Raw genomic sequence first — 20510 nt, 5'->3', positions numbered from 1 at the left:
TTCTGTTTTAATCTGGAAATGGGCAAAAATATAAAAGTGACTTTGGCCCCTGAACATATTGCTAATTTATGACTTTAAGCAGTGGATAATAATGATCATTCCCTCCCAATCTGGAAGCACAAATGATCTGTTTAATTGAGGCTCGTCCACTGTGATGTTGCAGTTGAGCAATCTTGACAAAGAAATGGTAATCATAGGCTCTTAATTCTGACCTGCAATACCCAGGGGAATATATGTATGCTGCTACCCATAACATGAGAACAGATCAAACAACATTTCTTCTTGTGGCACCATTCTGGTGGAGCCCCTGCACTGTGCAACTTGTGTGGGTCTCAAATTCTCTTGAATTATGCTGCATGTTACCTATAGCTATGCAATCGTTTAGGCTCACCCGTCAGCACCATCTCTATAGGGAACAGTTATTTAGGAATTAACTCAGAGAGCTCATTCTGGCAACAGTGGTTCTCAATCTTTTTTGTCCTAGGCCCCATTTTAATTTTTTAAGAAAATATATGCCCCACCAGTAGTGGAAAAGTTATATATTGAAAAAGTTTTAATTAAATCATTTACTGCAAGTGTATTTCAATTCATTTAAGGTCGGGAATACACTGGAACATGTTTCATATTCAACTATGACTTCAATATATCAACTATCTCAAAAACCACAATTGTTGTCACTTCAGTGGGAACCTTGCCCCTGACTCTGGCTGCAGATTTTTTGATTTAAGGGACTAATTTAGTTAGTTTCAACCTTAAATCTCCATGTTTTGTAATTTTCAGTTGGTTTCTCTTAGCTTGTAGGAAATCGCTAACAGCACTGAAGCCACATTCTACTAAATAAGACTAAGGAAAATGTATCAATAGTTCCCTTGTTAAAGTAGACAAGTTTGGGTATTTCTTTTTGATCTCGTTAGACAGCACATCATGGTTCCTTTCACTTTGAACAGAGTTTTCACAGATTCATCATGTTGCAACTCCGATAACTCCTCTTGGTATTGCACTGGAACTTCAGATAAGTCCACCAGCAATGGCTGAGTTAACCAACAGGGAAAATCCACTGCCTTTAAATCACAAAATCTATTATTGAAGTTGGTAACCAACATTTTCAAGTGGTCATCAATGACGTTTGCAACAGCATTAGTTACCTCACGCTTATTCAACCAATAGAATTGACTGAAATTTCTTGCAGAAATAGTCCTTTGGCATAATTCTAGAAGTGTCATGAATCCTAATATCTTTGTCTTTGCATCAGCGAGCGTCATATTTGCTACTTGGAGTTGCTTGTTCAATGTACTTAAGTTTCCCAAAAATGTCTGTCGAGCAACTCACATAAGCTTTGCCATCTGTTGTTAGCAAGAGCATCATTTCAGGTTTGCCCTTCAAAAACTCGCTGAGGAGATCAAACAGTTCCATAAACCTTTTGAAGTAGTTTCTTTTTTATAACCACCTTCAATGTGAAGCAATAATCTCACTTGTTCTGCATTTTTATCGACAAAACTGCTTAAACAGAAGTTTATATTTGGCATTAGTTTTGATGGCATTGATCATGAGTGCAGAACAGGGGAAACTTTCTTGGCAAATAAGTCTTCATGGTGGATAACACAATGCATAGCCAACATGTCTGGATTTACATCCTTCATTAATTTTAAACATTCTGGGTTTTTTTTAACCCATCATTGCAGGTGTACCATCTGCACCACAAGATTCAATGTTCCCTTTGGTATTTCATTTTCATCCAAATAATTTTTGACCTTGCTATAGATATCAACTGCAGTAGTGGTTATTTCTAATGAATCACAAACATCTCTTGAAACTTCCTGATCAATATCTCGCGTACGCTAATAACAGCGCCTCACTGTCCCATACGGTAGATTCATCCAGTTGTATTAAGAACTTGTGTGATTTCAACTTCTCAATAAGCTGTTTTTCAGCATTTTGATCTATGTCATCTATTCTGTTGCAGACAGTACTATTACTCAATGGCACTGCATGGACATCTTTGTCATCCTTTTGCAGAATTGTTTTGAGATGCAATGATACTATGGGTTTAATCAGTTCCTTCTCAATCGCATGATTCTTCCCATGTTTTGCAATCAGCAAATAAATTTCATAGCTAGCTTCAAGGGTACGATTCAGGACTGCAGTGAATGAGGAAGTGATTCAAACTTCTCTTTCGGTGATTTAAAAATATTCCAATTTGGAATTGACATGATTCTGATGTTTTACCCTCAAATAAGCTTCAAGTAGTCTCCTTTAATTGATTCATTTGTCAAAGTCTGTTGGCATAATAGGCAAAAAGGCATGTACAGCAGGTATAAACCCAAATTTTTAGAACTCCACTGAATATGAATGAACCTTTTCTTTTCTTGGTCGGCTCATTTTGAATATAGAACAGTGCGAGCTCCCTGAAACAGATTAATCAATATTTTATTATGTCTTGGAATTGAAAAATGTAATAAAAGTAATGATTGAATCAAAGGAAGGATATCGACTAAAAAAAAATTTAAACAATTAAGAAAAAACTAGTGCTGTTTATGACATTTCTTTCTAGCAGAGAGAGCTCATCAAAACTGCGCTAGCCTCGTGCTTTATGTTCTGTATTTTACCCTTTTTTTTGCAACCCCTCAGGCTGGTGCCTGGGGCGGACCCCTCCCCCACCCCTGTCAATACTCACTCACCAGTGAACTGAAAAAGTAAAGGGGTATGGATGGAGACATGATTGCTGTGATAATTTGGAATCCTCGTTGCCAATGAGATGATTTTGAATGGATGATCAGACCGGTCAGAAAAAATAAAATTATAGTGTTAACCAAGGATAACAACAGTTAAAATAAGAGAAACAACAGAGAAACGTAGGAAGGGCAAAAAGACGTTATGAAAATAAAAAGAACGAAGTGATATTACTTGGAAAATGCCACAATGGTGGTTGTACTTTCAATGCTGCCAAGTCGCATCTTTCACACCAGCGTAATGAATTTTTTTCAAACCAACTTTTTAATTATTTCCCAAAATATTCCCTTGCCCCATTGATGGGCCACACCGAGAGAATCTATGGACTAATTCTTTATTAAACACAATCCCTTTCTTCATAATAAACAGTTGTCATGTCATCTTTTTCTGATGCTGATAAATACAGCATCTGCTTGATTCCAATAATAATTCTGTATTGATTTTTATTCCCTACCATCTATATGGATCAAGCCATGTGAAATGAACTGATATACTGCATGCTCCTTGCCTGCTGCTCCAAAAATATCACTTGAGGTCTGAAGAATTTTGTTAATGAAATGCCTTCAATACCTTGTCTGCCCCCAGGTAAATCACCACTGTCAGGCTATGAAATGGCTTTTTTACCCCACAGGCTGTGATGGATGAACAGTATCCTGCAACTGAGTAAGCCATCAGCAAATACACCAGTAAATATCAGCAGGTAGTCGTGGGGGATTTAAACATGCAAGAATATTGAAAATTAGTTTGGGACTGAATCTCAAGAAAGAGAATTTGTAGAATGCCTCAAGTGATGACATTGTTTAACGGGTTTAATGTATCTTATAGATTGAACTTTGAATAAATGAAAAGCGGGGGAGGGGGGGGAAGGGGAGAAAATGACACTATATATTCAAGAGAAAAATGTCTGTATGTATTTTGGTCAGCATGGTTTATAGTGTGAAAAAAAAATTTAAAAAAGGTGGCTTTTTAGAGCAGCTTGTTGATGAACCCACTAGGGGATCGGCTGGATTGGATGATTAGAGAGCTTGAAGTAAAGGAACCCTTGGGTGGGGGGAGGGGCAGTGATAAGAGTTCAATTTGAAATTTAACAAGGAGAAACTAAAGTCAGATGTGTCGGTATTTTAGTGGAGTAAAGAGAATTACAGTGGCATGAGAAAGGAAGTGGCTCAAGTGGATTGGAAGGGGGACAAATAGGGAGGGGCGGCAGAATAGCAATGGAGTTTCTGAGAAACGAGGAAGGCGCATGATAAATATATAGGAAATATTCAAATGAAAAAAATGTTACAACAATGGCTGACAAAGGAAGAAAGTCAACATAAAAGCAAAAGAGAGGGAATTCAAGGAAGCAAAGATTAACTGGAAGGTAGAGGATTGGGAATTTTAAAACTTGCAGAAGGCAACTAAAAAATTAGTAAGGAGGAAAAAATAAAGTATGACAGTAGACTAGAAAATAATATAAAGGAATCAAAAAACTTCTTCGTTTATAAAGAGTAAATAGTTGAGAGTAGATCTAGGACCACTAGAAAGTGATGCTGGAGAAATAATAATGGCAGACAAGGAGGTGGCAGAGGAACTAAATGAGTACTTTGCATCAGTCTTCACTGTGGATTAGCAGTGTGCCAGATGTCCAAGGTTATCAGGGAAGGGAAGTGAGTGTGGCTACCATTTCCATCTGAATAGTCTAAGTCTCCTAGACCAGATAAATCTTATTCTTTGTTTCTGAAAGAAGTAGTGGTAGAGATTGTGGAGGCATTAGTAATGATCTTTTAAGAATCAACGGATTCAGCATGGTCCCAGAGGAATGGAAAATTGTAAGTGTCATACCACCATTCAAGGAGAGAGGATGGCAGCAGAAAGGAAATTATTGACCAGTTAGCCTGATGTTAATGGTTGGGAAAATGTTGGAGTTGATTGTCAGGGTATGAGGTCACTGAGTACTTGGAGGCACATGACAAGATGAGCCAAAGCCAGCATGGTATCGTTAAGGGAAAATTTTGCTTGACAAACCTACTGGAATTCTTTGAAGTAACAAGCAGGCCTGATAAAGGAGAGGCAAGGAATGTTGTGGATTTTGGATTTTCAGAAGGCCTTTTACAAGGTGTCACACATGAGGTTACTTTACAAGAGCCCCTGGTGTAACAAGGAACATATTAGCAATGGTAGAGCATTAGCTGATTGGGAGGAAGCAGAGGTCCCTTTCACACTTGCAAGTAGTCCTAGGAATTAATGACCAATAGTGTGAAAGCAAAATCTTAATGCTGGCGTGAGGTGACATCTTCTCCACGCTGGCGTGAGGTGACATCTTCTCCACGCTGGCGTGAGGTGACATCATCTCTCGCCAGGGATAAATGGCCTCAACCCCCTAATACAATCCTCGGTGTCTGCAGATGCTGGTGTTGCAATCAGGCAAGTGTAGAATGGGCAGTTGCATTCTGGGATAGAAATGACCCAAGTTTTTGCATGAGTGAAAGAAGAAAAGATTAAAATAAAGGTATAAATTTTGCCATGGGAAAAGTCACAATGGGAGGTGGGGGGGGGGGGAGAAGAGAGAGAGGGGAGGGAAATAAATTGCTATTTTTAAACAGCATGGGAAAGTTGGTAGTGCTATAGCACACAATTTATAAAGTCCATGGGGTGAAAAGTGATGGTGGATCTGACTTCCCAGAATGCCATGTGGCAGAAAAACCCCTCCATGACTGCATCGTGCATGCAACCTTTTCTCTGCCACATGGAATTTTGGGAGGGAAGATGGGATAAAATGGAAAATTCCAAGGTGCAAATGATCCTCATTTAAATTCAGTGGTGAAGAAGGCAACTGCAATGCTGGCATTTGTTTCAAGAGGGATAGGATCTTAAAGAAGGGATGTGATGTTTAGGCTTTGTAAAGCACTGGTGGGATCTCACTTGGAGAATTGTGAGCAGTTTTGGGCTCTTCATTTAAGAAAAGACGTGCCGATGTTGGCAAGGGTTCACAGGAGATTCACAAGAATGATTCTGGGAATGAAAGGGTTATATTAGGAATGTTCAACAGTTCTTGGAATTTAAGAGAATGAGGGGTGGGGGGGGGTCTTCTTGAAAAATTTTGAATTTTGAAAAGCATGGACAGAGCAGATGTAGAAAGGTTGTTTTCCATGGTTCTATTCTCTAGAGCAAGAGGGGACAACTTCAGGATTGAAGGGCACCTGCATAGAACAGAGCTGTGTAGAAATGAATTTAGTCAGAGGGTGGTGAATCTTTAGAATTTGTTGCCACAGGTAGTTGTGGAGGCCTAGTCATTGGGTATATTTAAGGCAGTGGTTGATAGATCTTTGATTAGCCAGGGCATCGAAGGTTATGGGAACAGGAGTGGGGTTAAGTGGGAAAATAAATAAGAATAGAGTTTGTCATGAAACTTGTTGTTTTGCGGCAGTAGTATTCTGCAGAACAAGGTTGAAATCACAGTACTATAAATTACTAATTTATAAATACAAGATTTTATAAAAAATAACTGGTGCAAAAAAAATGAGTGAGATGGTGTCTTTAGGATCACTGTTCATTCAGGAATCTGATGGCAGAGGGGAAGAAGTTGTTTTCGTAACATTGTGTTTCTTCCAGCTCCTGTACCTCCTTCCTGATGGTAGCAATGAGAAAAGGACATGGGCTGGGTGGTGAGGGTCCTTGATGATGGAAGCTATTTCTGAGGCCCCACCTCTCAAAGATGTCCATCATGCCAATGATAGTGCTGGTTGAGTTTACAACCTCTATAGCCTGTTTCTGTCCTATGCTTTGGCACCACGATACCGAACACTGATGCAACCAGTCAGAATTCTACAATACACCTATAGAAATTTGCAAACATCTTTGACATACTAAATCTTTTCAAACTTGTAATGAAATATAAGCCACTGTCATAACTTCATCGTTGCATTGACAACATGGTCCCAGGATAGGTATTCAGAGATGTTGACACCAAGGAATCTGAAGTTTCTTACTCCTTGATACTGACTCCTTGATTAGAGTTGGTTTGTGCTTTCCACAATCAATTCCTGAGTTTTACTGATGTTGAGTGCAAGGTTGTTATGACTCCACTCAACCCGCTGATCCATCTCACTTCTGTATGTTTCCTCATTGCCATCTATGATTGCTGACAACAATGGTATCATCGGGAAATTTTCAGCCACACAGTCATGGGTGCAGAGAGAGTAGAGCAGTGTGCTAAGTACGTATCCTTGAGGTGTGACTGTGTTGAGGAGACGTTACTGATCTGTACTAACTGGTCTTCCGCTAAGGAAGTCGAGGATCCAATTGCAGAGGGAGGTGCAGAGGCCTGGGTTTTGAAGCTTGTTAACCAGGACTGAGGGATTTGACAGTGTTGAAAGCTGAGTTATAAAAATGACATACCTTCTATACCCAGTCATCATTAACTCTGGGAACCCTGATGTATGGTCCATAAATTCAGGAATTCCAAGACCAATTGAGTAGGTGTCAGGTGAGCCTTGTTATAATTGATGAAAAGCAGCCTGTTGTTAGCATTGCAGTTGCCCAAGTGATCCAGGGCATAGTGAAGAGCCAATGAGATTGCATTTGCTATGGAATGATTGTGGAGATAGGCAAATTGCAGTGGGTCAGGTCTTTGCTTCGGTGCAAATTAATTCTGGCCATGACCAATTTTTGAAAGCATTTCATTGCAGTTGATGTGAGTGCTATTGGGTGATAGTCATTGAGCCAGTTCACCGCGCTCTTCTTGGGCACCAGTCTGATTGATGCCATTTTTGAAGCCGGAGGATCAGCTCATGATTGAATTGCAGGGCAGACTCAATGAGCTGAAGACACAGCGCTCTCTCTCTCTCTCTCTCTAAAATCATAAGTGTGATTATTATTATGAACTCTGTATGTGTGCACTGTGGTCTAAAGAAATTCTATATCATTGGGTTGTGTACATATACAGTCGGATGACAATCTTGAACTGTTTTAATTTTGGAAAATACTTCTCATGGACTTCAAAAGAATTAATAAGTTGAAAGGTTAGGTGGGCTGATGTTGAAATCCAATAAATTGTACAGTTTTTTCTATTTATTTCCAATATCACTTGGCCATGTATTTTTTTTTCTTTCCACTTGCAGATAAACTTGGTCCAACAGTCTTCGCTCCTGTTAAATTAGACTTTGTGGGTAATATTAAGGTAAGTGTTTCATTCTCCTTGTGCGAACTAGTTGTCTGCTTTTGATTATTAGTTACATTTAATATTTGGGCTTTTAGTGCTTTAAAATAATTTTCCATTTGCTTGATAATGGGTTTCAATTTTCAGAAAATAAACCAGAAATACATCACTGATACTGTAAAGTTCACTACTCTTCAGAAGATAGTACTGCATGAATTGGAAACAGAAGTAGCAACAGTAAGAAACTCGGCCACTGAGGCACTCCTTTGGTTGAAGAGGTATGTGTCAATGGGCTTTGATTCTCTTTACTAAAATGTTCTTTTCTGGCCAATCATATCCTCAAGACATTAGGTTGTGCTGGTTTACAGATCTGTAAGCTATTAGTATATTTTCTGGAGCTTATCCAAGGGATAATTCTTTGTACCAGAGGGATATGTTAGAGTTTCACTCCTGAGAACTGTCTATCAGCCAATTTCGAAGTCAAAATTGTTTGGCTCTACATACACTTGAAATAATTTAATTTCATCAAATTCACCCAAACATCGCCTATAATTAAAGTAATGGCATACCTTTTGTACCCAGTCATTATTAACTCTGGGAACCCTGATATATGGTCCATAAATTCAGGAATTCCAAGACCAATTGAGTAGGTGAGCCTGGTCATACTTTACATCAAAGACTGCAAGACAGTCAGATGATGAGATTCTGGCTGCACTTTATTTTTTTTCTTCTTCTACGCAACCCCACCCTACCAAAAGCACACTCCAGAAACTTGTTGATAGCTATAAATTAATAAATAAAAGGTGGGGTAATGTTTGCAACAAATATTTTTGACTGCTAAGCCACTAGGATGCACTGAGGGTAATATGGAATGTTGCCTTCAGGAATTCCAATGAGAGAGACTCAGTCTATGGCTCATGAATATTCAAATTCTGATAATAATTTGGACCAATGCTGCAACTTTTTAAATAAATGTTTATATTACACAGGAGAGTATTCTCATTAATTCCATTCCCTCTCTTATTTCCCTATAATGTACCTGTTTTTCCACCCACCTACTTATTCCAGGGATAATTAACATTAACCAATTAATCCACCAGCAACACATCTTTGAGATTTGGGAGATAACTTGAGGACTGAAGGAATTATTTCCCTATAATGTACCTGTTTTTCCACCCACCTGCTTATTCCAAGGTAATTAACATTAACCAATTAATCCACCAGCAACACATCTTTGAGATTTGGGAGATAACTTGAGGACTGAAGGAAAACCTATGCAATCACAGTGTTGTCTGTATGAAGCTTCGTACAGACAACACGGGAGGTTAGGAGAGAATCTGTGTCATTGGAGCTATCTGCTGTGGCAATGCTACCTTTGTCATTGATCATCATAGATAAAATGTTTTTTTTACCATTTCCTTTAAAATCTTTGGATTCCTGTTTGGACTATATAAATGCTTGATGTTCTTCAGGATCTCAATCCAGCAATCTGTGAATCATAGATACCTACAGCATTGAAAAGGGCCTTTCAGGTCACTTCATCTATACCAGACAAAATGTAAGCTATTTGGGATTATTCCCACTTCTTTTCTCTCCTTCCTTGCCTTTAGGTTACAAATTTCCATATGCTCATCCAGTAACCTTAATACTGTGGTGAGGTTTTCTGGCTCCATTACCCTTTCAACCAGTGTGTTTTTGACTTCAGATAAAAATATTTTTTCTCTTATTCTTCTGCGAGTTAAATCTTTGTCCTTGGGTCACTCAAGCTCTTTTTTTTTTCCATTAGACTTTTTTTCACTGGACTAACTTTTATTCTACCTTGTTACTTACCCTTGGATCCAGTTGGGTTTTAGTTTCCTGATTAATCTCCCATGTGGACTTCGTCAAGTTTCTTCCTACAATTCCATTATATACATTATGTTTATCAACCTTAATTCACCTTAGTCAGACATGGTTATCCTTTAACAAACCCAAGCTGGCTTCCAGTGTTTTTCTGTGTCTCTTTGAATAATAGACCCATTCAGCATTATTTCCAATAATTTACTTACCACTGTTGTTAAGCTAACTAGCCTTTAGTTATTTTTCTTATTAAATCAAAATTGTCCATTTAGCAATTTTGAAATCCTTTGTCACTGCATCTGTAGCCAAGGAAGATTGGAGAATGATGAGGAAAGAAAGGGCCAGTATTTCCTCTTCAGTTTAAAACAGCCTGGAGTAGAATTTATGGAAGAGTGGTGAATAATATGTTTCTCTTGTACTTGCATAAAATGGAGAGAAACATACTAAGATGTTAAATATAGCCATTCTCAACTTTTTGGCTTGGCCCCCTTAAAACTGCTCAAAGTTTATGGGCCCTTTTCCCTGTGAAGCAGTCAAGTTTGGTTTGTTGCTTCTACCTCTATTGACTACATAAAAAAATAACTTCTTATTTCAGGCTGTGACTCCCCTTAAATTTGCTGGCCCCCAGGAAGGCCATAAGGCCCCCTATTGAAAATGGCAGGTCTAATATATTTAACAGGTGACCAATGTGCTTAATCACAAGATATAGGAGCAGTTGTAGACCCATTGGCCTATCAAGTCTGCTCTGCCTTTCTAATCATGAGCTGATCCATCTAGTCACTCAGCCCCGCTCCTTGATTTTTTTCTTCCTGTAACCCTTGATGCCTTGACTAATCAAATACTTGTCAATCTCTGCCTTAAATACATCCAATGATCTCGCTTGCACAACTACCTGTGGCATCAAGTTCCACAGACTCCCAATCCTCTGAAAAAAGAAAATATTCTGCATCTGTTTTGAATTGACACCCTTTTATCCTGAAATTATGCCCTCTTGTCTGAGAATCCCCTTCCATGGGAAACACCCTTGCCACATCTACTCTCTCAAGGCCTTTCAATGTTTGAAATCCTCTGAGGTCCCCGTCATCCTTCTGTACTTCAACGAGTACAGTCAAAGAGCCAGCAATTGTTCCTCATATACTAACCCTTTAATTCCTGCTATCATTCTAGTCAATCTTCTTTGAACCCTCTCCAACACCAGCATTTTTTAAATTCAAATACGGCACCCAAAACTATATACATCACTCCAAAACAAGTGTCGCCAGAGCTTTATAAAGTCTCAACGTTACATCCCTGCTCTTGAACATTATCCCTCTAGAATGAATGCCAACTTTCCATTCGCTGGCTTCACTATTGACTCAACCTGGAGGTTAACCTTTAGGGAATCCTGCATGAGGACTCCCAGTCCCTTTGCACCTCAGAATTTGGGTTTTTCTCCCCATCTAAACAATAGTCTGCCCGTCTATTTCTTCTACTAAAGTACGTGACCATACACTTTCCAACATTGTATTTCATCCGCCAGCTCTTTGCCCATTTTCCTAATCTGTTCAAGTCTTTCTGCAGCTTTTTGGTATCCTCAACACCACCTCCCCTGCCTCCAATTTTGGTATCGTCTGCAAATTTAAACACAAAGCCATATATGCCATAATCCAAATCATTTATATACAATGTAAAAAGAAGTGTGCTCAACACCAATCCTTGCAGAATACCACTGATAACCAGTAGCAAACCAGAATAGGATCCCTGTATTCTACCTTCTGTTTTCTGCTGACCAGCCATCTAGTATTCTTTCTACAATTCCATGGGTTCTCATCTTGTTTAGCAGCTGTGCATGCGGCACCTTATCAAAGGCCTTTTGTAAGTCCAAATATACAACATTCACTGCATCTCTCCTGCACTCCTACTTGTGATCTCTTCAAAACATTGAAATAGTGCTGTAACAGGTAGACAGGTTTGTAAAGAAAGCTTTTGGCATCATGGTGTTGATAAATCAAAGTATTGAGTACAGGAGTTGGGATGTTATGGTGATGTTATACAAGACATTGGTGAGGCCAAATTTGAAGTATTGTGTGCAGTTCTGGTTACCAAATTACAGGAAGGATATCAGTAAGATTGAAAGAGTGCAGAGAAGATTTACTAGGATGTTGTCTGGTCTTAAGGAGTTGAATTACAGGGAAAGATCGGACAGGTTAGGACTTTATTCCATGGAACGTCGAAGCAGTTATTCAAGTCATTGGTGAGGCCGCACTTAGAATATTGGGTGCAATTCTGGTCACCCAGCAGCAGGAAAAATATCAGTAAGTTGGAAAGAATGCAGAGAAGGTCTACTAAGATGTTGCCAGTCTTCAGGATTGAGTTACCATGAAAAATTAAATGGGTTAGGACTATACTCCTCAGAATGAAGAAGAATGAGGGAAGACTTGATGGAGGTTTGTAAGAATAAATTGGATAGGTACTGTAAGGTAAAACATCATGAGATGGGAATGTGTAGGGAGTTACCCTGTACAGGGCAGTAACAAGAAGGGGAGGTGTCCTTGTACTCCTGTTAGGTAAAACATCATGAGATGGGAATGTACAGGGCTGTAACAAGATGTGAATGCATCCTTGTACTTACAAGATAAGAGAGACATTGATGGATTGAGAGGCAGGAAGCTAGCAGGGAAAGGATAGCAACAGTTTTAGTCATTGGACAAGTAATGATATGATGATGTTCTAAGCACATATCCAAGGGTATAAAAAATCACCATTTTGCTGATAACGGCAGAATGCATTCTCCGACTAACATGGTTAGTCGCAAGTGTTACAATCCGGTAATAAAGAACAAAGAACCCTGATTTCGACTCAGCCTGGTGTTTGTCTCACTCATTCATGAACAAAGCAGACCTAACAGTACATGGATGGGAGAGGTTGGGAGAGTTATGGAATGGGTACAGGTCAGTGGGATTAGCAGAATGATGTTTAGGCACAGACTAGAGGGGCCAAATGGACTATTTTCTAAAGCATGAATTTTGTAATGACCTGAGGGAAGCCATTTGTCCCATAAAGATATCCCTGTCTTGAGAGCAATCCTACTCCCAATTGTTTCACACATGCCCATTAATGCTCCTTGATTTTCTCAATATTCAGTTCCACCAATTTCAGTTGTTCATTGTCTCCAAGTGATCATTTTTATTTTTTTTGCCCAGCCCATGGAAAGTTTCTACCTCAGCAGTTGATTTATTTTTAAATGGTGTTGGTTTGAATCAGGGGTTCATGTTTATGGACTTCAGTATTTGTACTGAACTTCCATCGTTAAGCTATTTTAATTTAGTTATTATTTGCTTTTAAAAAGATGTTTTTGACAGAATATCAGTAAAAAGAATTATTTGCTGCTTATTCATTTCTACCCCCAGGTGTTCTAGTATACAATATGTATTGCAAGGCAGGATTTTGCTGTTGTGTTGAAACATGGACTTTATCTCTACTGTTCCACCATTCCACACCCTTCTGTCAAACCCCTAATCCTTTTTTTCCTGAAGATATTGATTTGTACTGGTGTTAAAGATGTAGAATTGTTTTTCATGTACTCCAGTTTATAATCTATACACATCGAATGCATGCTAATTTGCCCCTTGCCCTGACCTACACAGACTCTGAAATCTCTTCAGCTCACTCTGTCAAGTGACCAATATGCTGGATGAGCCCATTTTCTGAGTCTGCTTCCAATAATACTGGTCTTGACTATCACCCCTGCTGGACAGAAGGCAGTAATCAAATCCAGCAGTGCAAAAGACCATGGGAATTGAAAGGATGCAGCAGAGGTGGAAGAGAGGGATTCGATTTTACAGGAATTGTAGAAATACACAGAAAGAAAATTGAAGATGGAATGCAAGAAAAAGGCAGATGACACAGAAAGTAGGATGAGGGGGTTGTGGAGCAGTTGATTGAAACCAAAGGGAGGTAATGGCATTGATTTAATCTCTGATAATTCATCACCAAGGCATGATATTGCATCATTCTGCCAGTTAGTACATGGGACACCTACCCTGTAGCTACTGCTGCACACATGCTTGATATCTAGATTAGGAGGCCCTGATCAAAGTTATGTCAGATTCTAAAATTTGATGGAAGAGAAATTTCAAAGTTTCACACCTAAATGGCTCCAATAAACAAGCATTGTGAATGAATGCATACCTTTAGTGCCCTTCTCATGAACACGACACAATCACTACGTTAGTGTCACACACTGAAGTTAATATGTGTTGGTAACGTGGCAATGTCATAAGGACTTAGTTGGTGACTTCTGTTGAATTATGCTGACTTTTGACACTTAATATACAATATTTCACCACTGAATATTTTAGCTTCAAGATTGGTGCCAAGTGAAAAAGATATTTTTGAAAATTTTAAATTCCCTTGGAGGTGAGTTTTGGAAACATGCCCTTCCAGATTATTCATTTAGATCATACCCTAACTCTGTAATACTAAATATCTTTTATATATATATTTTTTTTAATTTTTGCAGCACAGAAGAAGCCAATTCTGGCCATTTAAACCTGTGCCATCTGATTACACCCAATAATCTACAACCCCATACTTTTTTTGGGCAGTGGGAGGAAACCCACACAGACACGCGGAGAATGTACAAATTCCTTATGTACCGTGCCAAATTTGAACTTGGGTCGTTGGTGATGTGATAGTGTTATGCCACCCCTATGCACATTTGTTTATCTGTTTCTTTAAATATTGGTAAATGTAAAAAAAAAAGCCATTGCTGCCACTAGGGCAGACCCAAGAAAGAGGAGCGCAGAGATACAGCACTATTCCACAGAGTCCTACAGCCCAGTCCCAAAGCAGATGGTTTCATATAGGCTTTGAACAGCCTGTTAGAAGAACTGGTGTTTTTTAAAAAATCTTGAAACCATGGAGATCTATGCCACAGAATGCTGCACCTGTGCTATACAGTGTGCCACGAGGGACGGCAGATTCCGGGGGAGCAGCAGGCCGTCACGACACCAGAAACAAGAAGAATACCCCACCCTTCCCTTTCCTGTTGAGAAGGAAAGCATGGGATATGACCCCACAGGAAGATGACCACAGTCGCAGGCTCAGTGGCTGAAGGACCCACTCAAGCTGCAGGCTGTTAGCGACTTGAGGTCAAAGGACTCGCACAGACTGTGGGCTGCTGACGACTTGCAGTTGAAGGATCCACAGGCTGCTGGAGTTTGGCTCATGGGAACCAGTTATTGGAACCTGGATTCACAAGGGTGCTAAGGGCAAGAAGAATTCCTGAAGGGCCTCTGATACTGATGGTTTCCTGATTGTGTTGGAAATTTGGATCTGAAGTTCGGGCTGCCAATGGTTGAACAGGTATTTGTGCAACTGCAGAAGCTGTGGGAGTGCTAGAAGTGAATCCGTGGACACCCAGTGTCTCTGAAGAGACGCTCATTTGCTTCTCTTTCTCTTTTTGTTAGGGCTCCCAGCACTGCTCATGGTGTCTCTTGCTTCACTTTATGGCATAAACAAGTTGAAGTATATCATGGATATTAACTCGTGTTATATGGCGAGCTCTCCACTGGCCACCGAGACAGAGGTGCACCAAAGAAGAGGTACAAGGACTGCCTAAAGAAATCTCTTGGTGCCTCCACATTGACCATCGCCAGTGGGCTGATATCACCTCAAACCGTGTATCTTGGCGCCTCACAGTTCGGCGGGCAGCAACCTCCTTTGAAGAAGACCGCAGGGCCCACCTCATTGACAAAAGACAAAGGAAAAAAAACCCAACACCCAACCCCAACCAACCAATTTTCCGCTGCAACCGTGTCTGCCTGTCCCGCATCGGACTTGTCAGCCACAAACGAGCCTGCAGCTGACGTGGACATTACCCCTCCATAAATCTTCGTCTGCGAAGCCAAGCCAAAGAACACGTGACAATAAAAAAAATCTTGAATCTTGAAATATTAGGCAAATGCCCTTTTTAAATTTATTGAATCTGCCTTCAGTTCATGAGCTGCGTAAAATAAATCCTTGCATCACCTCTGATTATTTTTGCTTCAAAGTTTTTGGTTAACTCTGAAGTGATTGCTTTGATCATAGTCTTTGTACATTGAGAATTTGACATCTTGGAGATTGTACCACTTTTTTTAAGTGTGTATTTTTTCCACATTCAGCTTTCAATGTTGCCTTTAGCAATGAAATTTAAAATAATTTTTAAGTATTAAAGGAACACTGTTTAAAACAAAAAATGCATATAAATCAATCTGGAAAAAAATAATTTTTCCCTTTTGTATGTTTACGACAGAGGATTGAAATTTCTGAAAGGATTTCTGGAAGAAGTAAATAATGGAGAAAAGGATATCCAGAAAGCATTAAGTGAGTATGAGTTGACAAACTAGATGGGATTGTCATCTTTTCTTCTATGCAATGTCCACATTGTGTTGGGGAATGCTAACAAATAATGAACAAGAAAGAAAGAATATACATTTGTGTAGCACATTAAATTTCTTAGAATAGCCTGTGAGTTATTGTTTGTGGTGTCCTCTGTATACTGCTCTCAGAACAACCATTTGCTTCAACAGCATCAAACAAAGAGCAATAACTGACCAATTCATTTGGTGTTGGTGTACTGGGTTAAAAGTTGACCTGAATAACTGCAGAATTTCTGTCTTTTGAAGAGTTCCTATCTGCTTGCATGGAACTCTGTTGGAACAATGTTGTCTGCTAATCTCTTCAGTCCATTGGTTCACTTCCAATACATCTTTCAGTTATTCAAAGATAATGATGCTGAATTGTTTTGCAGAAAATAAGTCAATAAATCCCATTTGAAATTTTGCTGCAAATCAGATTCATCTCAACTAAAAATGATGGGGCTTATTTTGGTCTGATCAGTGGTCCATGGACCATTCTTTACTCAAATACTCTTTCAAGTATAAACTATTGGTGTGATTGGATTAAAGAGCCAAGATTTATTTTCCTTCAGCAAGGAATCCAATAGGAAGTAGCACTGGATTCAGTAGCATTGTGACTACTAGAGAATATTGAGAAGAGCGTTCAAATCCTACTACAATAACTGTGGGTTAATCTAATCTGTATTGAAAATTAATGTGGTTTGTAACTACCAAAATGGGTTAAAAACCTATCTGCTTCATTTTGAGGGAGGAATGTTGTCATCCTTAAAAGACTATCCCCTTTGTGATTCTAGACTTATAACAGTGTGGTTAATTCCTAACTGAACTTATCTCATAAGATCCACAATTACATCAACCAGTTACAGAAAAAATTAAGAATTAAACCAGGTTTGACTTGGAGTCTGATAGATTTCTTCAAGTGAGCTGCTGGAGACTTGCTTGCACATTAGCTATATAATAGCCTGCTAAAGAAGTATCTTTCATGTATTGTCTTGGTCTTCTCCATTATGATGGCCTATCCCATTCTCCATATAATTTCAGACGGGGGATTTTGTTTCATTTGCACCCTGATGCATCACCAATACATTATTTATTGTATGTACAATTCTGTACATTATGTACAATTGAAAAAATGTACTACAACAAATTTTCTTTGCTATTGTAGTGGCCGTAAGTTAAACACTATGCACACAATTAAAAGAACATGCTCTTTATGCGCAAAAAATGGCACCCTCTTATATCAAAAATAAGAACAAAGCTCTTCTTTCCAGCTCCCTGCCCTTTTCATTGGCTTTCCACCATGCAATTGACTGCGATGCTTCTAATCTCCTCATGTGACCCTGTGCATATGCGTGGACAACCATGCTGTTCACGCTCCTCTCTCTGGCCCCCGTATGCGCGTTACCTCTCTTGCATGTTGCCCTGAATGCGTTACCAGCGTCAACACTCATACACGTGCATTACCTTTCTCGTGCATTATCTGGATATGTCACTAGTGACAACTGGCTCTACTCTCGGCCCATGCAAGTACATGACTATGACACAATAAAAGAAGCTCCTTCCATTGTCTTACAAGAAAATAATGGAGAGGAATAGCACCACTCAAGGATAAAGAAGGAAATTTGTGCTTGGAGTCTATGTGAGCACTTTGAAATCAGTATTCACCAAAGAAGACATGGTGGATGAGCAGTGTGGAGGATGCTAATGTGTTGGAGCATTTGAGAAGGTGCTTGGTCTTTTGAAGAGAATTAAGATGGACAAGTCCCTGTCTTCCAAATAAGCACAAAATTATAGATCTAGATTTGTTAACCTGTGATTGTGAATTTATTCAGATCAACCTTTTTGTGCTGCACTTTTTCTGACCTCAATCCAGTGATAGTTGAATTTCTGTAATGTATTTTTTTTAATGAATAGCTTGGCTCTTTCTGATAAATCACCTGGAAGTGCAAAAGGAGCAGTGAATATTTCAAGTTTTATGAGCAGACCCATCATGTATCTCATGCTTATACAGAAGTGCAGAGTTGGAGAGACATCATTTGGTAAAGAGTAAAACATACTTTTGATATTTTGAAGTGCATTCAGGAATCTGATAAACAGGAAAGAAATGAGACTTGAAACTGGTGATCTGTGATCTTGTGAATTTTCTTCCTGATATGGGATATGAAGAGTGTGTGGCCAAAATGGAATGAGTCTTAATATGTTGGCTACTTTTCTGAGACTATGTGAGTTATAAATAGCGTATTTGTGAATTTGTAATTTTCCAGCCTTTAAGTCAAATTTTATCATTTGAATTTGGTAATATTTTCTGCAATTAGAAACACAGTAGATTCCCTGGTATCTGGAATTCAAGTAACCAGCACCCTCGAACAACTGGCAAATATATAAAGGAAAATAAACTTTTAAACATTAAAATAAGTGAGAGTAAAATAATAGGTTTTAAAAAAAACCCACCACAAGTTTAAAATTGTAAACATTTTTTGAGGTAACACAAATCTTTGGTGAAGTCAGCCAGTGGCCGTGCTTTGCTCATAGCAGCTGTTTGAATAAAATTATAATTGAATAAAATGGCGTCGTCCAGAATGAAGAGCTGGTTGATGCTGCTTGCTGTTGAGATGACTCTTAAAGTGTGTCTTTATCCCTGCTTGGAAGGAGTCACCCTGGTCAGAGGCTTTATCTGTAAACTTGAGAGGGGGGAGGGAAATTAAATAACTATAATTGTTCATCTTTTGGGCAGTTCCATGGAGGGGAAGATGCAGATGCGGCGATGATTAAATATTTTCAAAGAATTTGACTGAAAATAAAGTGAAATGCTTTAAGGTTTATATATTCATGCAAGTGAAGTTTGTTCAATGTAAGTATAGTATTTTTGTCTTTTAAACTGATAATTCTTAAAGCAGCTGTATATTGTAAGAGTAATCCTCAAGTAACCGAAAATATACTAATCTGGCATCTACCAGTCCCTATAGGTGCCAAATACCATGGATTTTACTGTGGCTGATAAATGTTTTTGCATCTTGTTTCTTTCGTAATTTATTTTTTTCCTTTTGAACAGATACTTCATATGGTAGAACTTTACGGCAATACCATGGTTGGGTTGTTAGAGGTGTCTTTGCAGTAAGTTTATTTTGGATATACATCCACTGCATTTAAAAATTGTTTTCTCCAAAACAAGATGGAAGTTGATGCAATTAATTTATTCTCAAACTTGCAGTTGGCATTGAGAGCTGCTCCATTTTATGAAGCTTTTATGGCAGCCCTTGCTATAAATGAAGGAGATGAACAGAAGGAGGCCTTCTATGAAGGGATGCAAAGAGAGTTAAGCCGGTATCTTCCAGCCATGGGAAAGCAAATAGAAATCTTGGACGCTCTGTATGAAGAATATAGTTTAGAATCTGATGAAGTTGTATAACAATAAATCAACAGAATGCAACTGAAAAAGAACAAATTTGACCTTTCTGAGATGCTCTAATCCCACAAATGAAATGTACAGAAAATTATTTGTTTATGTATTATTAGCCCATTGAACTGTATTTGGGCAAATTACAAAAATTGGAGATGCATACTACAAAAATAGACAACTAAGACATTTCTACCACACAAATCAAAATGTTTTGTCAAAGGATAATGGCTTAATTATGGGATCTTGTTTACATTCAAACATGTCTTTATGTAACAAAATAATTATGACAAAATTAGTCATTAAGTCCCCAAATATTTACAAATAAAGGCCAAGGGATTTGAAACATTGTTTATAATAGATATTTGTTAAATTAATCATTAAAATAATTAAAATCCATTGCATTCTCTTAGGTGTAAATTTATAAACTCCTGAAATGTGCAAAAATCATTCTGCTGTTTACAAATAAGAACAAAATCCAATCTATGTTGGCATTTGAAAAAAAATTAAGATGTGCAGGTATTCATGAGGACTTGCCTTAACATAGATCCTGTCAACCCAAGCCAATGAATAATGAATCAAATTAACATGGTTTACGATGAGTAAAATTATTCTCTCCATAACATCCACACAGCCATAATGCAGATTGGTTCAAATATGATTTATGGAGTGTTCCACTGAACTTTATTTAGGATGGGGGCGGGTGGGGGGGGGGGGGGGGAACCTTCAGAATGTAATAGCAAAGCACCTGTGATATTTTGATTGAGCATTACACAGGGGATTTGCTTTGGCTTAGTTCTACATACTAATCTAAGGAACTATTAATTACATTTACCCATTTTAGTTATTCCAGATTAAATGGCTCTGGAGTGTTTCTGGAATGAAGTGATCACAGCTGAAAGCAGTATTGCATCTTATTAAATAAAAGGATTAAATAAGTATCAAACAAAGTAATATTTTGTTCTGCAAACTGAACAGAGTGACTTTCACAAAACACTGACTTGTGGCAGTGCGTTTAATT

At 38.6% G+C, this 20510-nt stretch overlaps 1 protein-coding gene across 4 annotated transcripts in view; it reads left to right on the top strand.

The window, feature by feature from the left end:
- plekha8 (pleckstrin homology domain containing, family A (phosphoinositide binding specific) member 8) overlaps nucleotides 1-20185 on the top strand; it is a 42490-nt gene extending 22305 nt beyond the window's left edge. For 2 of the 4 annotated variants that reach the window (XM_069914056.1, XM_069914057.1), the window contains exons 10-14: nucleotides 7833-7891; nucleotides 8018-8148; nucleotides 15987-16057; nucleotides 19145-19206; nucleotides 19304-20185. In XM_069914056.1, coding sequence (XP_069770157.1) covers nucleotides 7833-7891; nucleotides 8018-8148; nucleotides 15987-16057; nucleotides 19145-19206; nucleotides 19304-19501 — 521 coding nt within the window. In that variant the 3' untranslated portion in view covers nucleotides 19502-20185. Of the gene's footprint in view, nucleotides 1-7832; nucleotides 7892-8017; nucleotides 8149-14049; nucleotides 14108-15986; nucleotides 16058-18826; nucleotides 18944-19144; nucleotides 19207-19303 lie in introns of those variants that run through there. The other 2 variants (XR_011350070.1, XM_069914058.1) reach the window with 2 other exon arrangements.
- The last annotated feature ends 325 nt before the right edge of the window (nucleotides 20186-20510 follow it).

This window comes from Narcine bancroftii, chromosome 1 (assembly GCF_036971445.1).
Source record: "Narcine bancroftii isolate sNarBan1 chromosome 1, sNarBan1.hap1, whole genome shotgun sequence".
Taxonomy (NCBI): domain Eukaryota; kingdom Metazoa; phylum Chordata; class Chondrichthyes; order Torpediniformes; family Narcinidae; genus Narcine; species Narcine bancroftii.
This window is presented reverse-complemented; position numbering and strand designations above follow the sequence as displayed.